Below are 18,468 nucleotides of genomic sequence, written 5' to 3' on the forward strand. Positions count from 1 at the left end.
GACTGCAGCATGTGTGGGAGGGGCCGGCGGATCACAACAAAGAGGCGCACGCGCACACACACAGCACAGTACAGCGTACGGGGGGACGGACGTAGACGAGACATGCGAAGGAAAAGAAGGTGAACGCGGGGGTGATGCCTGCCGCCGGATTCGCGGCGGTCCCCCACTTTGTCCGCCCCCGTCTCCAACACCCGCAAGCCCGGACCATGACGCCCACTTCGCGCACGCTGTTCTTCCTCTTTGTCACATTGCTGGTGCTCCTTCTTCTCATTGATGATATTTCACAAGTGGAACGAGGAGCGAAAGAAGAGCCGTGAGTAGACGACACTCGTTTTCCTCGCGCGTGATTTCCATTGTGCGCGATACTTTTTAAATTCGTCCACGGTTGTCTCTCAAATCGTTTTGCGCCATTGAAATGAGCGAAAATGCGAGTGATCGGTTCTGCCAAACTTTGCATTTAAAACGTGCTTTTTAAAATTATTACAAGGAATTATATTCAACGCCGTTGTTCTTAAACAGTTTTGAACATAACCAGCAAACAGGAAAAATGAAAGTACAAAACAAGAAGGTAGTTTTTTCTTTTGTGAACTTGACAGAGGTTGGTAAAACAAATTATTGGCGCCACCAACTGGTGTTGTCCTTCTACTGCAAGTAAAGAAAGCTTTGAATGTACTGTAGTTGAAATCCCAAAAGAGTCCAACTCCAGTCCATGTGAGCCTGCGTCCTGCATGTTTTCCAAGTTTCTCTTGTTTTCAAGCGATCACCATCAATATGAAGCTCCTAATCATTTCAATCAGGTGTGTTGCAAAGTGGAACTTGGAAAACATGCAGAACAAAAACCTGTGCACTTGATGATTATCTCACAATTAATCACTAAACAAATCGATTTTCTACAATACATTAATCTTTTTTTGGGGGGGGAACCAAATGACATTAGTAAGTAGAGGTGAGACTTTTTTTTTTATACTTACGTAACAATGTGATTGTGATTTTAGGGTTTACGATTTGATTCAAAACAATTTTGGATTCAAAAGGACTGCACAAATGCTACTTTTTGAAGCTATCTTTAAATTCCATAGTCTTCATTGTGTAAAATAAAGATGAAACAATTTGATAATGGGAATTATGGTAATAATTACTGTAAACACATCTTGTAAACCAGCATTCTAGCATGCTGCTACCTATGCAAAACCTTAATTTCATGGTTTAGTTAAATTTCCAATGGTCTGGTTTTCAAATGACAAATCAAGTGAATTTGATGAATTACATTTTTTTTTGCCAAACCCCAATGCAATTTTTTTAAATGGATTACACATAAGACAAAAATTGTGGCGATGAAACATCCCTTGAAAACAAATCTGCAAATTTGTCCGCTTCTTCTTTTGGGTGCAAGTTGAACAAATACTTTTGAGGATAGAGTGCTGAAAAACACTTGAATGTTCTGCAATGTATATCTTTAATATTGACAGACTAAATGTATAATCAAGCATTAATTCATTCGTAATGTATTCTTTTAAGAACCATATTCTTTTAATGAACCCTGAATCCATAATCAGAATTTTACGGAAACAGCATCCCGAAAATCCATAACGTTTGCGTCCTAATTTGCGCAATATGTCGAGCTGCGTATTTGTGGTTTGTTTGTACATCTGCCGCAGCTGATACCGGATCGGCCGAGCCGGGGTCCCCGAGGCCCGGCCTATTTGTCTTGCGGCAGCTTGCATGTGGGATGGGGCTACAATTGCAGCGTTCGAAGCAGCGCACAAAAAAAGCAGCAGACCGCGAGAGAAAAAAGGCTGCCCTTTCTTCCGTTTTTTTTTTTTTTTTTTCCCCGAGAGTTGAATTTTGAAGAGGCGGAAATCCCCCCCCCAAGTCACACACAGATACAGAGCGAAGTACCCTGTTTGGATTTTGCACATGCAACAATTCTTAATTTAGCAGGAGCTGTCATTAGGATGCTTTGAGTTGCTGGGTCTGGAGCGCGTAATGTGCCGCCGTCGACTCGTGATTTGTCACGGGAGAACAAGAAGATGAAGGAGAAGCGCTTTGACTGCCGGCTGAATGCAGCTTAATACAATTACAACAATGGAGCCCGTTTAAAAAAAAAGGGGGGGGGGGGGTATTTCCATGTGACTGCTGAAGTCCGCCATCAAGCCTCTGCCTGTATTTGGGTGAAGCAGGATCTCGAAATAATTTTCCTTATAAATAAATAGATCAATATAAATATGTAGATAAAGAGAACTACTTGGGATTAAATGTCAAAAGATGTCACTTAATCGCAGATTTTCAAATTGTATGCCACATATTTTATACGGCAGATTCTTAGCTTGAGCAAGTGACCGTTCTCATATTACAATTTTCTTACACAACTATTCTGTTGATTATTTTGTCCTTTCAATCATGTTAAATAAACATGTTTGAATTTCCACTCTTAAAAGGTGTTTTTTTTAACTAACAAAGCACCTTTTTTCTATGATTAGTCTGTAACGACAGAAAATCGTCCAAAATGTAGACCACTAACTTCAATTTTGTTTCAGTGTTAGCTTTAGTTCTATTGAACATTTTGTTAAAACATGGAATATTTTGTCAAGGTTTTTTTACTGTGCTATCCTCAATATTTGCAACCCTTCGGTTGGCTCTTATGAGCTTGATTGTTCATGATGAAGTGGCCCCGAAAGGTACTTGAAAAAAGCACACGCGCATTCATGACCATCACCAGCGCTGTGGACATAATGGGCCTCCATTATGGTTGCATGTCTCCTCATTACAGCGGCAAATGGGTCCGCGGTGGATTGGTCTAAAAATAAATTGCTGCCTTTCACCTTCATTTGTTCTTTCGGAGAAGAGAGACGTTGACATGTGGGACACCCCGCGGTTCTCTTTTTACGCATCGAAGACGTAACTCCTAAGACCTGTTTTGTTTTTGTTCTCAGAAACACGGGCCGGTCCAAGATGAAGCGCCTCTTCCCGAAACCACGCAGGTCTGTAACGCAATCATCGGCGCGGCTTGCTTACGGCTGATGGGAATCGGCTTGCCGCTTCAATGTAATTAGCGTTTGGCAGCCTTGGCTAGCCGGCGAGTGCTTTGCGCTGAGTATCTGCTTACACCTTCTTTGGAGGAGGCAGCTGCTCCACCCCCCCCCCCCCCCCCCCCCCCCCCCGCCCCCAAGATGCCGTATTCACCGACCATGTGACTGACTGGATGTCTGCTTTGACCAGAATGTCCTGGAAGTCACTTCCAATTGGCTCTAATTACAAAACTCTACCAAAGCATTTAGCAACCGTGTGTGTGTGTGGACCATATCTCAGGTTTCGCCATCTTTGTTGGAACCACATGTATGATAAGGGCTGCACGATTATGGCCAAAATAATAATCACGATTCAGTATTGAAATCAGGATTATTAATCACGATTATTCATCATGTTTGGTCAAACATGTCTGTTTATTGCCCTTTTTTTTTTTTAAACAAGCAGAAAATAAACAAGGCTTCATGGTTTGATACTTACAATTAATAATAATAGACTAAAGTAAATAATTAATGACAAAAACTTGGCACACAGGGCAACGCAGCTAATTTACTTGCTGAGTGCAAACCAATGAAAAAAATAAGCCCACTTAGAACCAAGAACATTTTTTTTTACTTTTAAGCTAATGTTAATCAATTAGCAGTCAAAATGTCACTTTTGGTCATTTTAAACCAAATTTATGCAATTTTTTTCAGATTTTTCTAACTGGGGCTCAATTGACGGTTAACACAGTATATATTAAGAATCAGGTGAGAAACTCAATGCCATTTCACACTGGTAAATAACTGGTAAATAACTGGTAAATAGTGAGAAAAACACACTTTTGTCACACAAAACACTTTTGTCACACAAAACATATGGGAAACATTGCCCCCTGGTGGTAGGATGACAAAGTGCTTGATTTAACACGTAGGTAGGCATCTTTTTAAATGTTAATACCGCTGAGGATCAGCTTAATTAATCATGACAGCCAATATTGTGATCGTGAATAAAAGTTGATTAAATGTGCAGCCATAAATAAAATCACCACTATGCTAGTTTCATTAGCTCATCTAAGATGTTTTGCATTGATAGACTTATGAAAGATGTGTAAAAACACATCTTTGGGATTGAATGAGTTCATTGTGACATTTAAGCAAGTTATGCGCAAGCTATGAATTTTAAGGTTACATTAAAACTGATTTATACATTATCGTTGTCTAAATATTATCCGTGTCATGTTTTTGGTTTCACTAAATTGAAATTGTCCATAATGACCTGTGAAATTCAACATTTTTGGGCCATATCGCCCCGTCCAATACTTTGCATAAGTTTACAAAAAAAAAAATGGTAACAAATATGGTCTTGTGTTTGCGGATAGAAAAACGGCAACACGCGTGGAAAGCACATCAATTCCGAGACCGGCTGAAGGGAACGGCCTTCAGCCTGGCTACATCAACAGCACCAAGCTGCCAGCATCTGGTTGGACCTTCAACAAGACCCTCTCCAAGATCATCAGGTAAAATCCTCAGCGGTACCTTGACTTGTGAGATCCATTTGTTGGGTGACTGTCCGTATTTCAAAGACGTTTCCAAAACAACAAAAACAATCAAGCGCCACAGAATTTGCTGTACTTTTCTCACAGGAAACAGGTGCTGAGATTCCTGGACCCAGAACGAGACATCTCCATCCTGAAGGGCTCCTTGAGACCCGGAGATATCGTCCACTACGTTTTCGACCGCCACAGCACCACCAACATCTCGGAGAATCTCCACCGCCTTTTGCCGAGCGTATCGCCCATGAAAAACCGCCACTACCGCCTGTGCGCCATCGTGGGGAACTCGGGGATTCTGCTCAACAGCAGCTGCGGCTCCCAGATCGACTCCCACGATTTTGTCATCAGGTATCGCTTCGCCTTTGTGCCATCGCCTTTAAGTAACATTTTGCCTTTTTTGGGGGGTGAGGAGGCTACTTTGCTTCTAAAAAGTCGAAACTGGATTTTTGTGATATGGAAAAAGAAAACTGTTTATCTCTACATCTCGACTAGAAAAAACGTTTTTTTTTTGGGGGGGGGTAACATCAACATCATGTAGTTGCAAAAGTGTGCACCTTCTTATAAAGCTGATTCGACTGTTCAGAATTGAAAGTCATATTGAATACTTTAGTAGTACAGCAATTCTCAAATGGGGGTACGTAAAGGGCACTTCAACAACAGGGATTTGACAGGAATGATGTGTTATTTTCAAATTAAGAGCAAATCAACTGGAACATAAAACACCTAATGACTAAATTGCATTCTATTGACTCATCTGCAAATTGATATCATGCCTTTCTTTTGTTCAGCTATATATGGGTGCATGTCATTAATGATGTAGTTTTCTAGCAGGCGAGTCAGAAAAAAAAATGATAACACAATTTATCTTCTGGAGTTGCTGAATAAAATATTCCTAGCGATACCACTACAAATTGTTTCAAAAATCTTCTTTCTCTTTTTTAATCCAAAAAATGGCCTTGCCGCTGGTTATGGGCTACTTACTTCACAGAAAAATATATTTCACAAGGACACATGTTGAAAAAAAATACTACTAGAACAGTGATTCTTCAAAAAGTTTGAACTTATTTAGTGGTTTATCAAATAATTTTGAACGTGAGTGACTATTTTCCCCCAATTTTTGTCACACATTTTTTTCTAATCGAAGAATTTTTTGTGTGTTTCTGCTGGATTTGTGTCAGGCGTGGAAGTTTGCACTCGGACTTGCGTGTGAGGCAAGAAGCAAGTAAAAGTGGGCCGCGATTGAAACGGAATAGCAAATTGGCTTTCGGTTTCTCCCCTCCGGATTTAATTGGCACTGGCAAGAGAATCCTGTCTCACTTTTTTAATTCAGGCTTGTAATGTTGAAAATTGGAGTTTTCAAGAGTCTGCTGAAGCTTTTTTTTTTTTTTTTTTGCATAATTTTGACATTTCAGACGCCCCCTAATCAGACTGAGCGCAATTATACAAAAGATTGCGCTGTTTTTGCATTTGAGATGAAGGCGAGCTCTCTCAGGGGCGCCGCTCTCATTTACTTGAGGTTTGTGCGCGCGTGTGTACGTGAAACGATCAGCCGCCTCGGATCAGCGTTTGGCTTTAATCACAAGATTGGCAGATCGCGCCATTCATCACGATTTTTGTCCCGTCAACGGAGGCCTATAAATCTGTCTGCGGCGCTAATGTGATGGCAGATGCAAACAACAAGCGTCCCGGTTGGTATTCCGTGACCGTGGCGACTCAAAGTGATGAAACATCTGCTGTAAAGACAGCAGGATGTCAGCACTTCCATCCGGCTGATCAATCGCTCGCTGGAAAAGGGCCACAACCTTTTTATTACGTTTTTTTTTTTTTTTTTTTTAATTCCCTCACTGTATGCTGTTTTTTTTCTCCCGCCTCCTCCCGCATGCTGATGAGCGGAGGTCATGACTCGCGACGACACGTCGAGCATGATAATGAGCGTTGCGATGGTAAACAAAAGGGATGTGGCTTTTCTTTAATAAGGCCAAGAATTGACTCGCCTGGTGGTGTGTGTCAGGTAGCCGGATCAATTTCGGCGGGCTGGTACAATATTAATGCTGCGGGCGACTTGATAGAGCTGACTAAGACACTGCATTTTTTGTTGTTGTTGCCATTAACATGCAACAACAACAACAAAAAACATTCGTTTTGCAGACTATTGCTGTGATTGGACCAGCTTTTCGTGTCCTCCTTTGGCTTATGCGCGAAAACTTGAAAAACAAGGTTGGTAGTGGGAATGAACTCAACTCACTTGGCAATTGGCTTGCAGCCATTTAATATTTTGCGATTCAAATATATTGGGAATTCTATTTAATTATTGGGTAGGCAGATAGAAAATTGTTTGGTTGAAAAAACAATTATGTATACAGAAGGCAAGATGCATTTTCTCTTCGTAATTATCATTTTAGACAACTTTTTTCCTCTGAAATTAAAACTGCATGGCAGCAGACATTTTTACTCTGACAGTGAAATATTACGTAATCAAAACCAGTTTAGTGATTTTTGCTCATTTGAGCTTGTCTAGTTTTTAAAAAGTATTCCTTCAAGAAGGTTACTTTATCAGTTTGGTGATTCGTACCTATTACAATGCCTTTCAAAAGTAATCCGATGACTTGCGAGACAATATGGGGCAGTTGAGTGCTGTTAGCTGCTAACCAGCTAGCATCTTGTGCCTCTTGCCAGTAGTAAAACTTGATTTCAGCGTGTTTTTTTACAGAGGATAAAGAATACATTCTTGGGAGTATTCTTATAGTGTCTGTCTACATGTGTTGCACCATCGTTTGTGTTCAAATATCAGTTGCATCCAGGCTTATAACATTGCAACTATCAATGCTAAATGTTAGCCATCAAATGGCGCTTTCAACATGTGTTGCTGCTAACTAGCTAGCATCTTGTGCCGCTTGCCAGTAGTAAAACTTGATTTCAGCGGGTTTTTTGCAGAGGATAAAGAATACATTCTTGTGAGTATTCTTATATTGTCTGTCTACATGTTTTGCACCATTGTTTGTGTTCAAATATCAGTTGCATCCATGGTTATGACATTACAACTATCAATGCTAAATGTTAGCCATCAAATGGCGCTTTCAACATGTGTTAGCGTTTACATAGTTGTCTCATCGTTTTGAGTGTACATGATGTCATTCTGCTCGTTATATGTTTAGTTTGAGAGTAAACGGCAGCGTGAAGCCTCTTTTTTGAAGAATTGTTCATCACCTCATAAACCTCTTGCGAACATCTCAAGTTTTCGCTCACAAGTCGTAAAATCGGCACCTTGTATTTCGGGAAAAAGTGGAAATAAGCTAATCAATCGTCCCCGGTCATGAAATAGTACCAATTTCCCTCATCAGTGGTGACTTGATGGTTTTGGTGGAAAGACGGACTGCATACTGAGCTAGCTGCTTGGCAATCACAGACTTGAATGAACATTGAGGAGGAACAGATAACACACATTTAAGATTCCACTCCATGCGCAGAAGTAATCAATCCCGACTTGCTGTGCTTATTTGAAGGTGCAATCTTGCACCGGTGGAGGACTACGCCGCCGACGTGGGCCGTCGGACCAACTTGGTGACCATGAACCCTTCGGTGGTGCAACGAGCTTTCCAGGACCTGGCGGACGACGAGTGGCGGCGGCGCTTTGTGCGGCGGCTCGAGAGCCTGAGCGGCAGCGTGCTGTGGATCCCGGCCTTCATGGCCAAGGGGGGAGAGGAGCGCGTGGAGTGGGCCCTGCGCCTCATCCTGCAGCACGCGGCTGGCGTACGCACCGCCTTCCCTTCGCTGCGACTGCTGCACGCTGTCAGAGGGTAAGGTGCCGCTCGGCAACCCGATGAGGGGGGCGGCAAAGTCTAATCTGCTCCCCTGCCACTTGTTTGGAATTTTGAGCGCTTGGGGAAAACAATACGATCAAGCTCCCCTCATTTTGGATGCAGGCGGAGTGTGAGATTAGATTTTTAAAAATGGAGTTGGATAAACCTGGGGGAAACGGACCAAGCCCTCCCACAATAGCTGGAGCAATATTACACTGCTCTGATTGCTGGTATTACTTCAAGGGTAAAAAGTGAATATTTTATCTATAGTTAATTTGATAATCTTATTATTTTCCATGTAAATTAGTTTTAAAAGTGCATTCATTGTGCCACTTGGTGTCGTTTGAAAATGGCATCACTTGCTCAGGAAACAACCAACCACTGCTCACTGTCGAACGTCACATGATCAAACCCAGAAAACAGGTGAACCTTGTGCACGTTCATATACAGTCAACAGAGCTTGGTAAAATGCATTTTTAAAGGTATTCATTGTAGGTTAAAAATAATGAATTTATCAAATTACTTAGAAAATATTCACTTATTAAGATTCTGGGCTCATAAAGCATCAACATCCAGACATATTAGCGATCCATGTGACGTAAACCAGCAATTCTCAAACGGGGGTACGAGTACACCTGAGGGTCCGTGGTTGCACTTCAGGGGATATGTGAGATTTTTAAAGTGTTTCTGCGGAGATCAACACATCTAATTGAATGGTTTTATAATGCTGCGACAGAAACGGTACTTTTTTTTCTAATTAAGAGCAAATGAGTTGGAACATGAAGTATCCTATTGCTAAATTCTGTTCAAGTCACTCCTTTGCGAAACTGTGTATGCCTTTTATATTGTTAATTTTTCGTCATTACGTGATGTATTTTTCTGGCAGATGAGTCAGAAATAAAACTGATGACGTTCTACAATACAAAATACGTCTTGATATAGCGTGTCAAACTTTAATAAATTAGACCTGGATGGTACAGCACTCCGTTTCAGTTTGAGAAGCACTGAAATAAATGACTGTAATCGGTGGTTAAACCCTGTGAAATGAATTGTTTTGAAGTCTTTAATGAAGACTAGAACATAAATACTATTAAACTGTCTCACAATCTTTTCCAGGCGTGACTAAAACTTCACATCGGTGGTTATGCGCCACATTTGCAGCGTGTAGTTAGCGAGCTAGCTAATTCTGCCTCCATCTTAAAAATGCATCTTTCCAGTCCTGGCCACATATTTAGAAAGTATTTCAACTTTACACGGACCTTTAATTATTCAAAGCATCAAACATCACATGAGGCACATCATGTGAAATTAGATAGCACAGTAACGCACTAATCAGCATAGGTGTCGAACTCCAGTCCTCGAGGGCCGGCATCCTGCATGTTTTCCAGTTTTCTTTCCCCAACACACCTGATTCAAATGATTAGCTCATTAGCAAGCTCTGCAAGAGCTTTAAAATGATCCCAGTCATTTGAATCAGGCGTTTTTGAGGGAAAAGGTTTCAAAACATGTAGGATACCGGCCCTCGAGGACTGGAGTTCCACACCTGTGCACTAATGCATAGGTCTCAAACTCCAGTCCTCGAGGGCCGCAATCCTGAATGTTTTTGATGCTTCTGTCATAAACACACCTGATTCCAATTATTAGCTCATCAGCAAGCTCAGCGGGAGCTTGAAAATGATCCTAATCATTTGAATCAGGTGTGTTTAAGAGAGCAGCATCGAAAACATGCAGGATTGCGGCCCCCGAGGACTGGAGTTTGAGACCTATGCGTAATGCATCACACATTCTAGTTAGCAATTTACGCTAATGCTATTAAGTCATTATTAGTGAAGACAGGGAAATAAGAATGAAAATGTAGCAAGAGAGAGAGAAAGACGCTTTCAGTTTTGCTCTATTTTAATTAAGAAGCGCCATCTGAAACGCAAGCATAAAAAGCCTATCAATAAATTAAACCTGACAAAATGCAGACGCTACCAGGCTGTGCCAAAGTATTACTTTTATTGCTTTGGCATGAACACGAAAGCCGGCTGGATGGGATTTTAGAAAATGTCAAATAGGCTAAAAAAACAATCTCCAGAGAACACCTGATGTACGAACAATTAGCTCGATGAATATGCAGTGCTTGACGGTATTGATGAAAACCGCCGCAATATTCCCTTTGCCTCAATTGACATCTGAAATTTCTTTAATTAGGTCTTCAGAGTCCAATAGCCGCCCGTGACCTTTGTTGACCGATCCGCAGTGAGCATTTCATTAACTCCAATCCGAGCAAAACGGGAATTTCTTGGTACAGGGCCATTGATTTCTTGTGTGTTGAAATGATTCTGTCTGACTTTTGAGACATTCTAAATAGCACAAATAATGAGCAAGCTTTTTCAGGCTTCAGTTTTTGCGTTACAGCTCTATTATTTTTGTTTCGATTCACTTTCAAGCCGGTCACAGATTACTTTCAACGATTTCAATCTGTCAGCACCTTCAGGCTGTTATGAGAACCAGCTTTTTTTTTTTTTTTTTTTTTTTTTCATTGTTCAGTCATTAAAAGCACACTGCTGCGAATCATCCCTTCTTCCCGTCATTAAAAAAATCAACAGCTCTGGTCAGCCACCAAATGATGCCATTTTACATGGCCCGGCTAACAAGCGCGCCGCGAATTTCGCCATTAACCGTCTGTGTGCTCAGCAGTTTCACTCCCCAGAAATGTTCTTGCCAACAAGCCAAGGCCTTTGTGGGGCTTTTTTTTTTTTTTTTTTTTTTTTTTTTTGGTACAAGGCTGTGAAATAAGTGCTTTTCGAACCTTGTCATTTTTCAGCAAGCATCAGCTGTTATATGCCAAGTGCACAAAAATGCATATAGTGCAAGAAAATACAAAAAAATTGTCACTAATGAATCCGAATGGCAACTTGCCATGCGCGTACATCATTGCAGCAACGTAGCACAACTACTGTAGTGGTTTTCAACATTTTTTTTTCAATGATGTGCACCCTTTTTTCAGCTTCGTACCTGCTAACCAGCACAAATTTTGGATTTAAAAAAGGACTCACTATTATTAATGTTATTATTGCCTGATAAACTAAACTTTAAAACTATATTTATAGTGGTGTCGCTTGGTGTATTTTATTCAACATGTCTGAAAGCTAGATTGTGCATCTGTTCGATTTCTGGCTCATCTGCCAGAAAATAGTCACAAATGACCATGCACATCCACATAAACCTTAACAAAATAAAGACATAATGTTTTCAAAGGAATCGCTATATTTAGCAGTGTTCCAATTAATTTGTTCTTGGTTTGAAAACTTGTCAGTGCATTAAAAACCAAGTAGATTTGCTGATTGCTGCAGAAACCACCGTTGAAACGCAAATACCCCCTGAAATGCCTTCACTCACCACTAGGGGTAGTGGCTTCCTGTTGCATATCCCAGCTGACTTGGGAGCAGTAGGCGGGGTACACCCTGAACTGGTCGCTAGCCAATTGCAGGGCACACCGGAACGAACAACCATTCATGCACCCAGAGTGGGAGGAAGCTGCGGCGCCAGGAGAGAACCTACACGGGCTCGGGGACAACATGCAAACTTCAACACGAAGTCCAGAGCCAGCTGGAATTGAACTCAGGTCCTTTAACTGTGAGGCTGAGATGCTAACCACTTCTCCACCGCCACATTCTGCTGTAGTATACAAAACTTAGAATGGAAATGTGACCACACACATTTACAAATATGATACAATGAATTACCACTAATATTTTAGTATAGATAATAACACGCCGAGTCAAAAGCTGCTTTTGAGACTACGATTTCATCCCCCCCAAATTTACAATTTTTCATTGAAATTGATTTTAATTGTAGCAAATAGATATTGAACTGATAAATATATAACGGTCAAGCTCAGACTTTTTTGCAGTACATGGAAACAGCAAAATGGTTGCTGCTGACAGTGTGGAAAATGACAAGTGGACGCTCAAATCAACCCTGCCATTTACACACAAGCAATGGTGTGGGAATATGTTGATGCTTTATGATCATAAATATTTTAAGCGCTTTGTCTCCACCTTGTGGCATCAACACACAATTACAACCCGCTGTTTGAGGGGCGTCAATTACACAAATCAATACGTACCTCAGTAGGCCTTGGCCCGTGTCCCACAGAAATATACAATAAACCAGTGACAATTTTAATAAAATCAAACAAAAATTAATGTAAGACTTAAAAAAAAAATGTGTTCACGTTTTGTTGAGAGAAGCATATGTTTTTGTTTATTTTTTAAACATGAATATGTATCGGTATTTTGAATTCATTTTCATGAACGTGGTATTAAAAAAAAAAACAAAGAACAGAACTTTTGTATTTCGTGTTTGTTGCTTTGTTTTGACACACAGTTGTGTAGGTTTTAAAGATATGAACGCTATGACAAGCCTGTGATAATGCGTTTACTAAATTGCTGCCTTTGTCGATAGGTACTGGCTGACCAACAAGGTCCATATCAAGCGTCCAACCACAGGGCTCCTCATGTACACCATGGCGACCCGTTTCTGCGAGGAGATCCATTTGTATGGCTTCTGGCCATTCTCACACGACGCGGAGGGCAAAGCCGTCAAGTACCACTACTACGATACTCTCAAATACGAGTACACCTCCAGCTCCAGCCCACACACTATGCCCCTGGAGTTTCGGACCCTCAATGCTTTGCATCTGCAGGGGGCGCTGCGGCTTCACACTGGCAGCTGCGACGCTGAGACGGGACCCCCGAAGGCAACTAGCTAAGTACAGTATTACCATGGAAACACTTTCCGGTCTGAGCGTGGGGGCTACTTTCACATCAGCCCTCTTTTGTGCTGCTACTTTTTGCTGATGTTAAATTTACAAAGCAGTCGTTGACTAAAACCGGTAAAACATTTGAGAAAGTAAAAACTTGTCCCAAGATACTGCCAAATGCTGTACCATAGTAAGCGTAGTTTTTCGCCAAAAATGAGATGGATTCATTTTGTATGAAAATTAAATACTGTAAATATTCTGTGGTTCTCAAAAGGGAGTACATGAAGGCTCTTCAGGGGGTATGTGAAATTTTTAACAGGGTTTCGGCAAATCTAATCTTTAACGCGGTGACAGGAACAGTACATTATTTTCAAATTGAGAGCAAATTAATTTGAACATGAAGCAACCTACTGCTGTTGTACCCCCATTGCAAAAATGTCAGATGCCGTCATTTGGTTAAATTTCATATAGATGCGTGTTGTCATTAGTGATTCAGTTTTATGGCAGACAAGCCAGAAATTAAACAAATGGTGTTATGTGGTCACAATATTATGATGCAATTTGACGATTGACGCTCGACTTGAATATAGCAAAATGAATTGAAAAAAAAAATTTAAATTGACATTGAACAAATGTACCTAAATACATGTTTAAAAACCAGCAGTTTAAATGCAACTGGTTTGGTTAAATACAAATTTTCTCCTTCACCACTAGAGGGAGCCCACGTAGTGGTAAGAATCACTCTGAATTCCTGCAGTGGCGACATAACTCAAACGTTGCAACATGTTGTAGCACAAGTCGTAACTATAATTTTAAAAAAACACACATTTTGCTTTTGCTATTTTAGCCTTTCGACTGGCTTTCTAACAACATTTCTTCTGCAGTTTACCACAAAATGGAAGCACTAAAACCATAATCAAAATCATACACTGTGATATTTTTTTTTTTTAATCCTCAATGCTGATGTTTCCAAAACCGACCCCTACTTTTACAAATGTTATCCCAAAACGTCAGAGCAAGCATGTCGCATGAGCTGGGCAGCCAAATGAAGAAAAGGAAGAATGTAGTACTTATTTAATCGCACCCCCTTGAGAAAGTGTAGCAGCTGTCTTTACAGCCATGTTTGCACAGACTTTGCCAAAAGTCAACTCAGTGAAAAGATCGCCAACAACACCAGCTCTTTCTCTTCACTGCAATGCTTAGAAATTACTATTTACTTTTGTAAACAAAAAAAAATGAATGTACGAGGTCTATATTCTTAAGATCGAGTCGCTGGATGTGCTTTTAAATGGATGTGCAACTTTTCTTAAACCTGTTCTGTAGTGTATGTGAAAAATTTGGTTGGGGATTTATGCTGTTGAATTTGTGCCTATAAGCAATGTACAGTATACGATGGGCTACTATATTACCAAGGACTATTAGGGCTACATTGAAAATAATGGTGCCATATACTATGAAAGATGAAAAGTATTTGCAAAGGCAAAATTTTGAATACGGTATTACACAAAATGTTTGCAAGAAATACAATTAAGCAGAGTTGCAACCATTGATTATTCTTGATATTTTCAGTGGAGTCCTAATACTTTAGAAATTAGTAATTAATTTTACTTTACACTGAAAATTTAAATACAATTCTGAATGTGCAAATAGTACAATATGCATTTGAATTTGTGTGACTTATAACGTTGTACAGATTTCTTTATTTATTTTACGGCTCACTTCCAAGCCTGATTTTTTTTAAGCACTTTTTTGCCAATACCATCGGCAGTCAGGAGGCGATGAATGGCCCTGATTTCATGGAAAACAGACTGACTTTAGATTCCAAGAAAAACAATTCATGACAATTTGCGAGCCTTTTTCTTTCTAGTTCACATTATAATTTCAGCTGACAATATTTACTTGCATGCATTTCCTGAAATTTTATGTTTAACTCAAGCTGAATGTTGCTTTTCTGGATTTTTGATTCAAAGGACATTGAAGTAGTATTCATTTTTGACAACATGAATGTACTTTTGTCACACAAAAAATGTCAAAGTCATGAGAACTGAAAAAGGTGGTTTTATTTCACGGATGGAAACAAAAGAGGTCTCTTTGGCAACATTCAAACTTTCAAGCAGGGATGCCTTTAAACCCAATTAATAGGTTTACCAAAATTACCTTGTCTCTTCAAAAAAGGTCACACAATTATAATAATTCTAAGTGGCAGGGAATTGTGTTCAAATAAAACTACATAATAGATTCACTGGTTGACAAGATTTTTCCTTCATATTTTTTTGTCAAGAGAACAGGGTAAAATAGTTGGCCAAAACCACTTTACACGTAATATCAACATTCAAATCTGGATTCGGTTCTGACAAAATACTGGACTGAACATTGGGTGTTTAGGGAAAAAAAAAATAAACACACAACATAAAATGTAATTTATAAACATCTGACATTCAACACCACACTCTTGTTTGTATGTTCAAAAATGAACACTTGTTTACTGATGTGATGCTGCATTTTGAATTGAATAAAGTTCCAAGCTATTGCTTCTCAAAAAACAACACTGCTGAAAACATCAGTCTTTTTTTGCAACGCGACCAATAGACTGAATTATCAAAACAAGGTCAAATCTTCAAAGCTTTTGAGAGCTGACTCAGTAGTTAATTTTTTAGGGCCCGAGCAGCGACCGCTGCGATTAAGCTTTGTTTTTAAAGCAGTAATGTGGCCAGAGAGCGAACACTGAAAGTTTTTCTAAACACAACTGTCATTACAAGATTAGGTATAGCACAACATAATCACTAAATACAGATCTGAATCGGTCCTCTGTAGTGTGACGCAACCACCTTCACTGTGACATCACAGCCTTGCTAAAAAGGATTTCACAGCTTTTTCAGCGTTTCAGGCTTCTGTCGATGTGTGTCTAAATCTCCCCCTCCTTATCTTCAAAAAGTTGCTCTCTGAGGCATTTTGCGAAGCATACGTGGAATTGTGCATTATCTGTAGTCTAGTCTGCTTTCCTGCTGCCGGTAGCCCTAGCGGTGGACAGAGTAACGTATACTTGCGATGCCTCAGGCTTCAGTAGGCTAACAGACCCTTTGCAAATGTTGCACCGTCTTTTTAAGAAAAAAATCTTCACATTGTTTAGGTTTTTTTTTCTATTCATATAAATTTTAGGAATATATTCACCGGTGAAATATATATCAGATTAGATGGGCATCATCTGGTTTTAAAGCTTTCATTTCAACTTTTTCCAGAATCTAGGGAAGAAAATAATCAATAGTCAAGTTGCCTAGATTCAACCTTTACAGATCACCATGTTTTGGATGACTAGGAATCTACAAAAGAAAAAAAAATAACACTAGTATTATAATAGTAAATTAAGAACAACTCGGGCAATTACAGTAAAAGACTCACAATATTGCATATTAAATTACACGTTACAGCCTGTATTCTAAAGTATAAAGTTCCCCTAATCTATCTTCTATATGGAGTACATAAATATTGATGTTAATCATGGAATTGCTCCACAGTTTGTAACATATAGTTGAGAAATATCCCATAATAAAACTTCTTTGCCTGAATAAAAACATCTTTATACCTCTCCGTTGAGTGAATACAACACAGACTAACCTAGAATATAATTTAATAACATCTTCAATGTTTGAACTCAAAATACTGAGACACTCAGTCTCGATTTGGTTATAACTGAAAAAACAAAGAACTGAAAATAGCGTAATAAATCTTCAGATATGTAAGCTAAAGCAGCAACAAGGTTCACATATATAATCCAAAATATATATAGGCTTAGCCTGTAATAACAGTGAGCCTTACGTGTCCCAAAAACTGGTTAGGAGACAGTTGGTCAGGAAGGCCCAGCTAAATTGCAATGTGCACATATTGTTTTGCACATTATATCCAGGTGGCTCGAGTTCAAAGGTACAAAAGCCCGTATTAGTGTGGGTGTGCACTATCAATCCAGATCAACAACAATATGTTCTTTCCACGTTAAGTGTAATGTGATGATGCAACAAGTCACCAGTAAGAGCCGTTGGACACAAAGGGGCATCATAGATTTGATCCAAAAGGAAGCAAGGTGGTCAAATATTGGTCTGTGGTGAATTCACCTGCAAGAAAGCAGAAAGTACAAAATCAAGGTGTTAACTGGCCATCTGGTAGACAGGTTTGTTAGATGGGAAGGGCGGAAAAACAGGACGCCGTATCTTCCCTTGAGGAAGCGCTCATGTGTGAAGGAACAATAGAAAAGACGACGGAAGGGTGAAGCCTTATGTCAACAGCTGAACTGCTTCTCTACAAGCATAGTTTGGATGTAGGAGGTTCACTTTTTTTTGTTTGCTTAAAACAGTCAATGAAAGGACGTTTTTGTGATACAAGAGGCAAAATAGGTCACCATCTGACACTTCAAACAAATTTATTAGGCATCTCACTTAAGAAATGAAGAAATCTTCTGTTATTTCAGTGCCGCCACAGTTGACCCATGAGTCTGACCCATATTTTTTATTAAATGACAAAAAAATGGCTTTGCTCTTGAAGTGAGATAGCGAAAGTAACTTTGATCATTTATTTATTTCACCACTCAAAATGCTCAGGGGCATCATGTCTTTATAAACATATTAAAAGGATTTATAATTTTTGGAAACTAAAAGTTAAAAAAAAATAAATAAATACCATCAATCATGCCCAGAGGGCCGGCCCTCCAACCATATTTTAGTGGCCCGCGCAAAATACTGTAAATACTTTTTGACATGGTCACTTTGCAATTTTAAAAAGTCATAAAAACATTTGATGTTATGAAGCATTAAGACAATGTGTTGTTCGCTTGCTTATTTAATTTTTAATGATCCTTTTGTTATTCTATTTTTCTGTATTTAGGCCTCAGAGGAAAACGTTTTGATGCCCCGGTTAAGTTGTAGACGAATTCGGGAATCTCACTTCTCCAAAATCCTTACCTTTCAAAAATGGCAACTTTACTCACCCATTAGCATTGCATCATGAAAGGTAGCTCTAGATTTTAAGAACTACCAATACTTTGTCAAAATAAATAACCATTAGAATACATTTTTTATTTAAATATTAAAGTGACCAATAACAGCGATATGAAATTATTAATATAGTTACATATTATTGTAAAGCATTATACAGTATATACTCTATTTTTTAAATTGTATTAGTTCGGCTTGCTGGCATCTAGGTGTAGCTTCCTTTGTAACATTTTAGTCTCTGAAGCATGTAATGGAATATTTTATTTTTGATTGGCCTTTCCATCTACAGGTCACGACACCATTTACCTGCAACTCAAATTTCAAATCGCATCAAAATTAGTTGCAGATGATTGATAACACAAAGAGTAGTTG

General features: G+C 39.4%; 2 protein-coding genes across 6 annotated transcripts in view; one reads left to right on the plus strand and one right to left on the minus strand.

The window, feature by feature from the left end:
• On the plus strand, positions 1-15,657 carry st8sia2 (ST8 alpha-N-acetyl-neuraminide alpha-2,8-sialyltransferase 2). 3 transcript variants are annotated; one of them, XM_088417965.1, is made up of 7 exons: positions 1-313; positions 2,934-2,981; positions 4,388-4,525; positions 4,652-4,909; positions 8,065-8,358; positions 11,752-11,971; positions 12,814-12,958. In XM_088417965.1, the coding sequence occupies exons 1-6, from the start codon at positions 135-137 to the stop codon at positions 11,963-11,965; spliced, it is 1,131 nt and encodes a 376-aa protein (XP_088274091.1). In that variant the 5' UTR covers positions 1-134; the 3' UTR covers positions 11,966-11,971; positions 12,814-12,958. The 3 variants fall into 3 exon arrangements, with proteins under 3 accessions (XP_088274091.1, XP_088274092.1, XP_088274090.1); XM_088417966.1 differs by having other exon boundaries at positions 11,872-11,971; XM_088417964.1 differs by lacking the exon at positions 11,752-11,971 and having other exon boundaries at positions 12,814-15,657.
• fam174b (family with sequence similarity 174 member B) overlaps positions 15,150-18,468 on the minus strand; it is a 9,315-nt gene continuing 5,996 nt past the window's right edge. For all 3 annotated transcript variants that reach the window (XM_088417970.1, XM_088417968.1, XM_088417967.1), the window contains one exon: positions 15,150-17,220. In XM_088417970.1, coding sequence (XP_088274096.1) covers positions 17,217-17,220 — 4 coding nt within the window. In that variant the 3' untranslated portion in view covers positions 15,150-17,216. The remainder of the gene's footprint in view (positions 17,221-18,468) is intronic.

This window comes from Hippichthys cyanospilos, chromosome 6 (assembly GCF_059441005.1).
Source record: "Hippichthys cyanospilos isolate Australia breed blue-spotted pipefish chromosome 6, RoL_Hcya_1.0, whole genome shotgun sequence".
NCBI classification, from domain to species: Eukaryota; Metazoa; Chordata; class Actinopteri; order Syngnathiformes; family Syngnathidae; genus Hippichthys; species Hippichthys cyanospilos.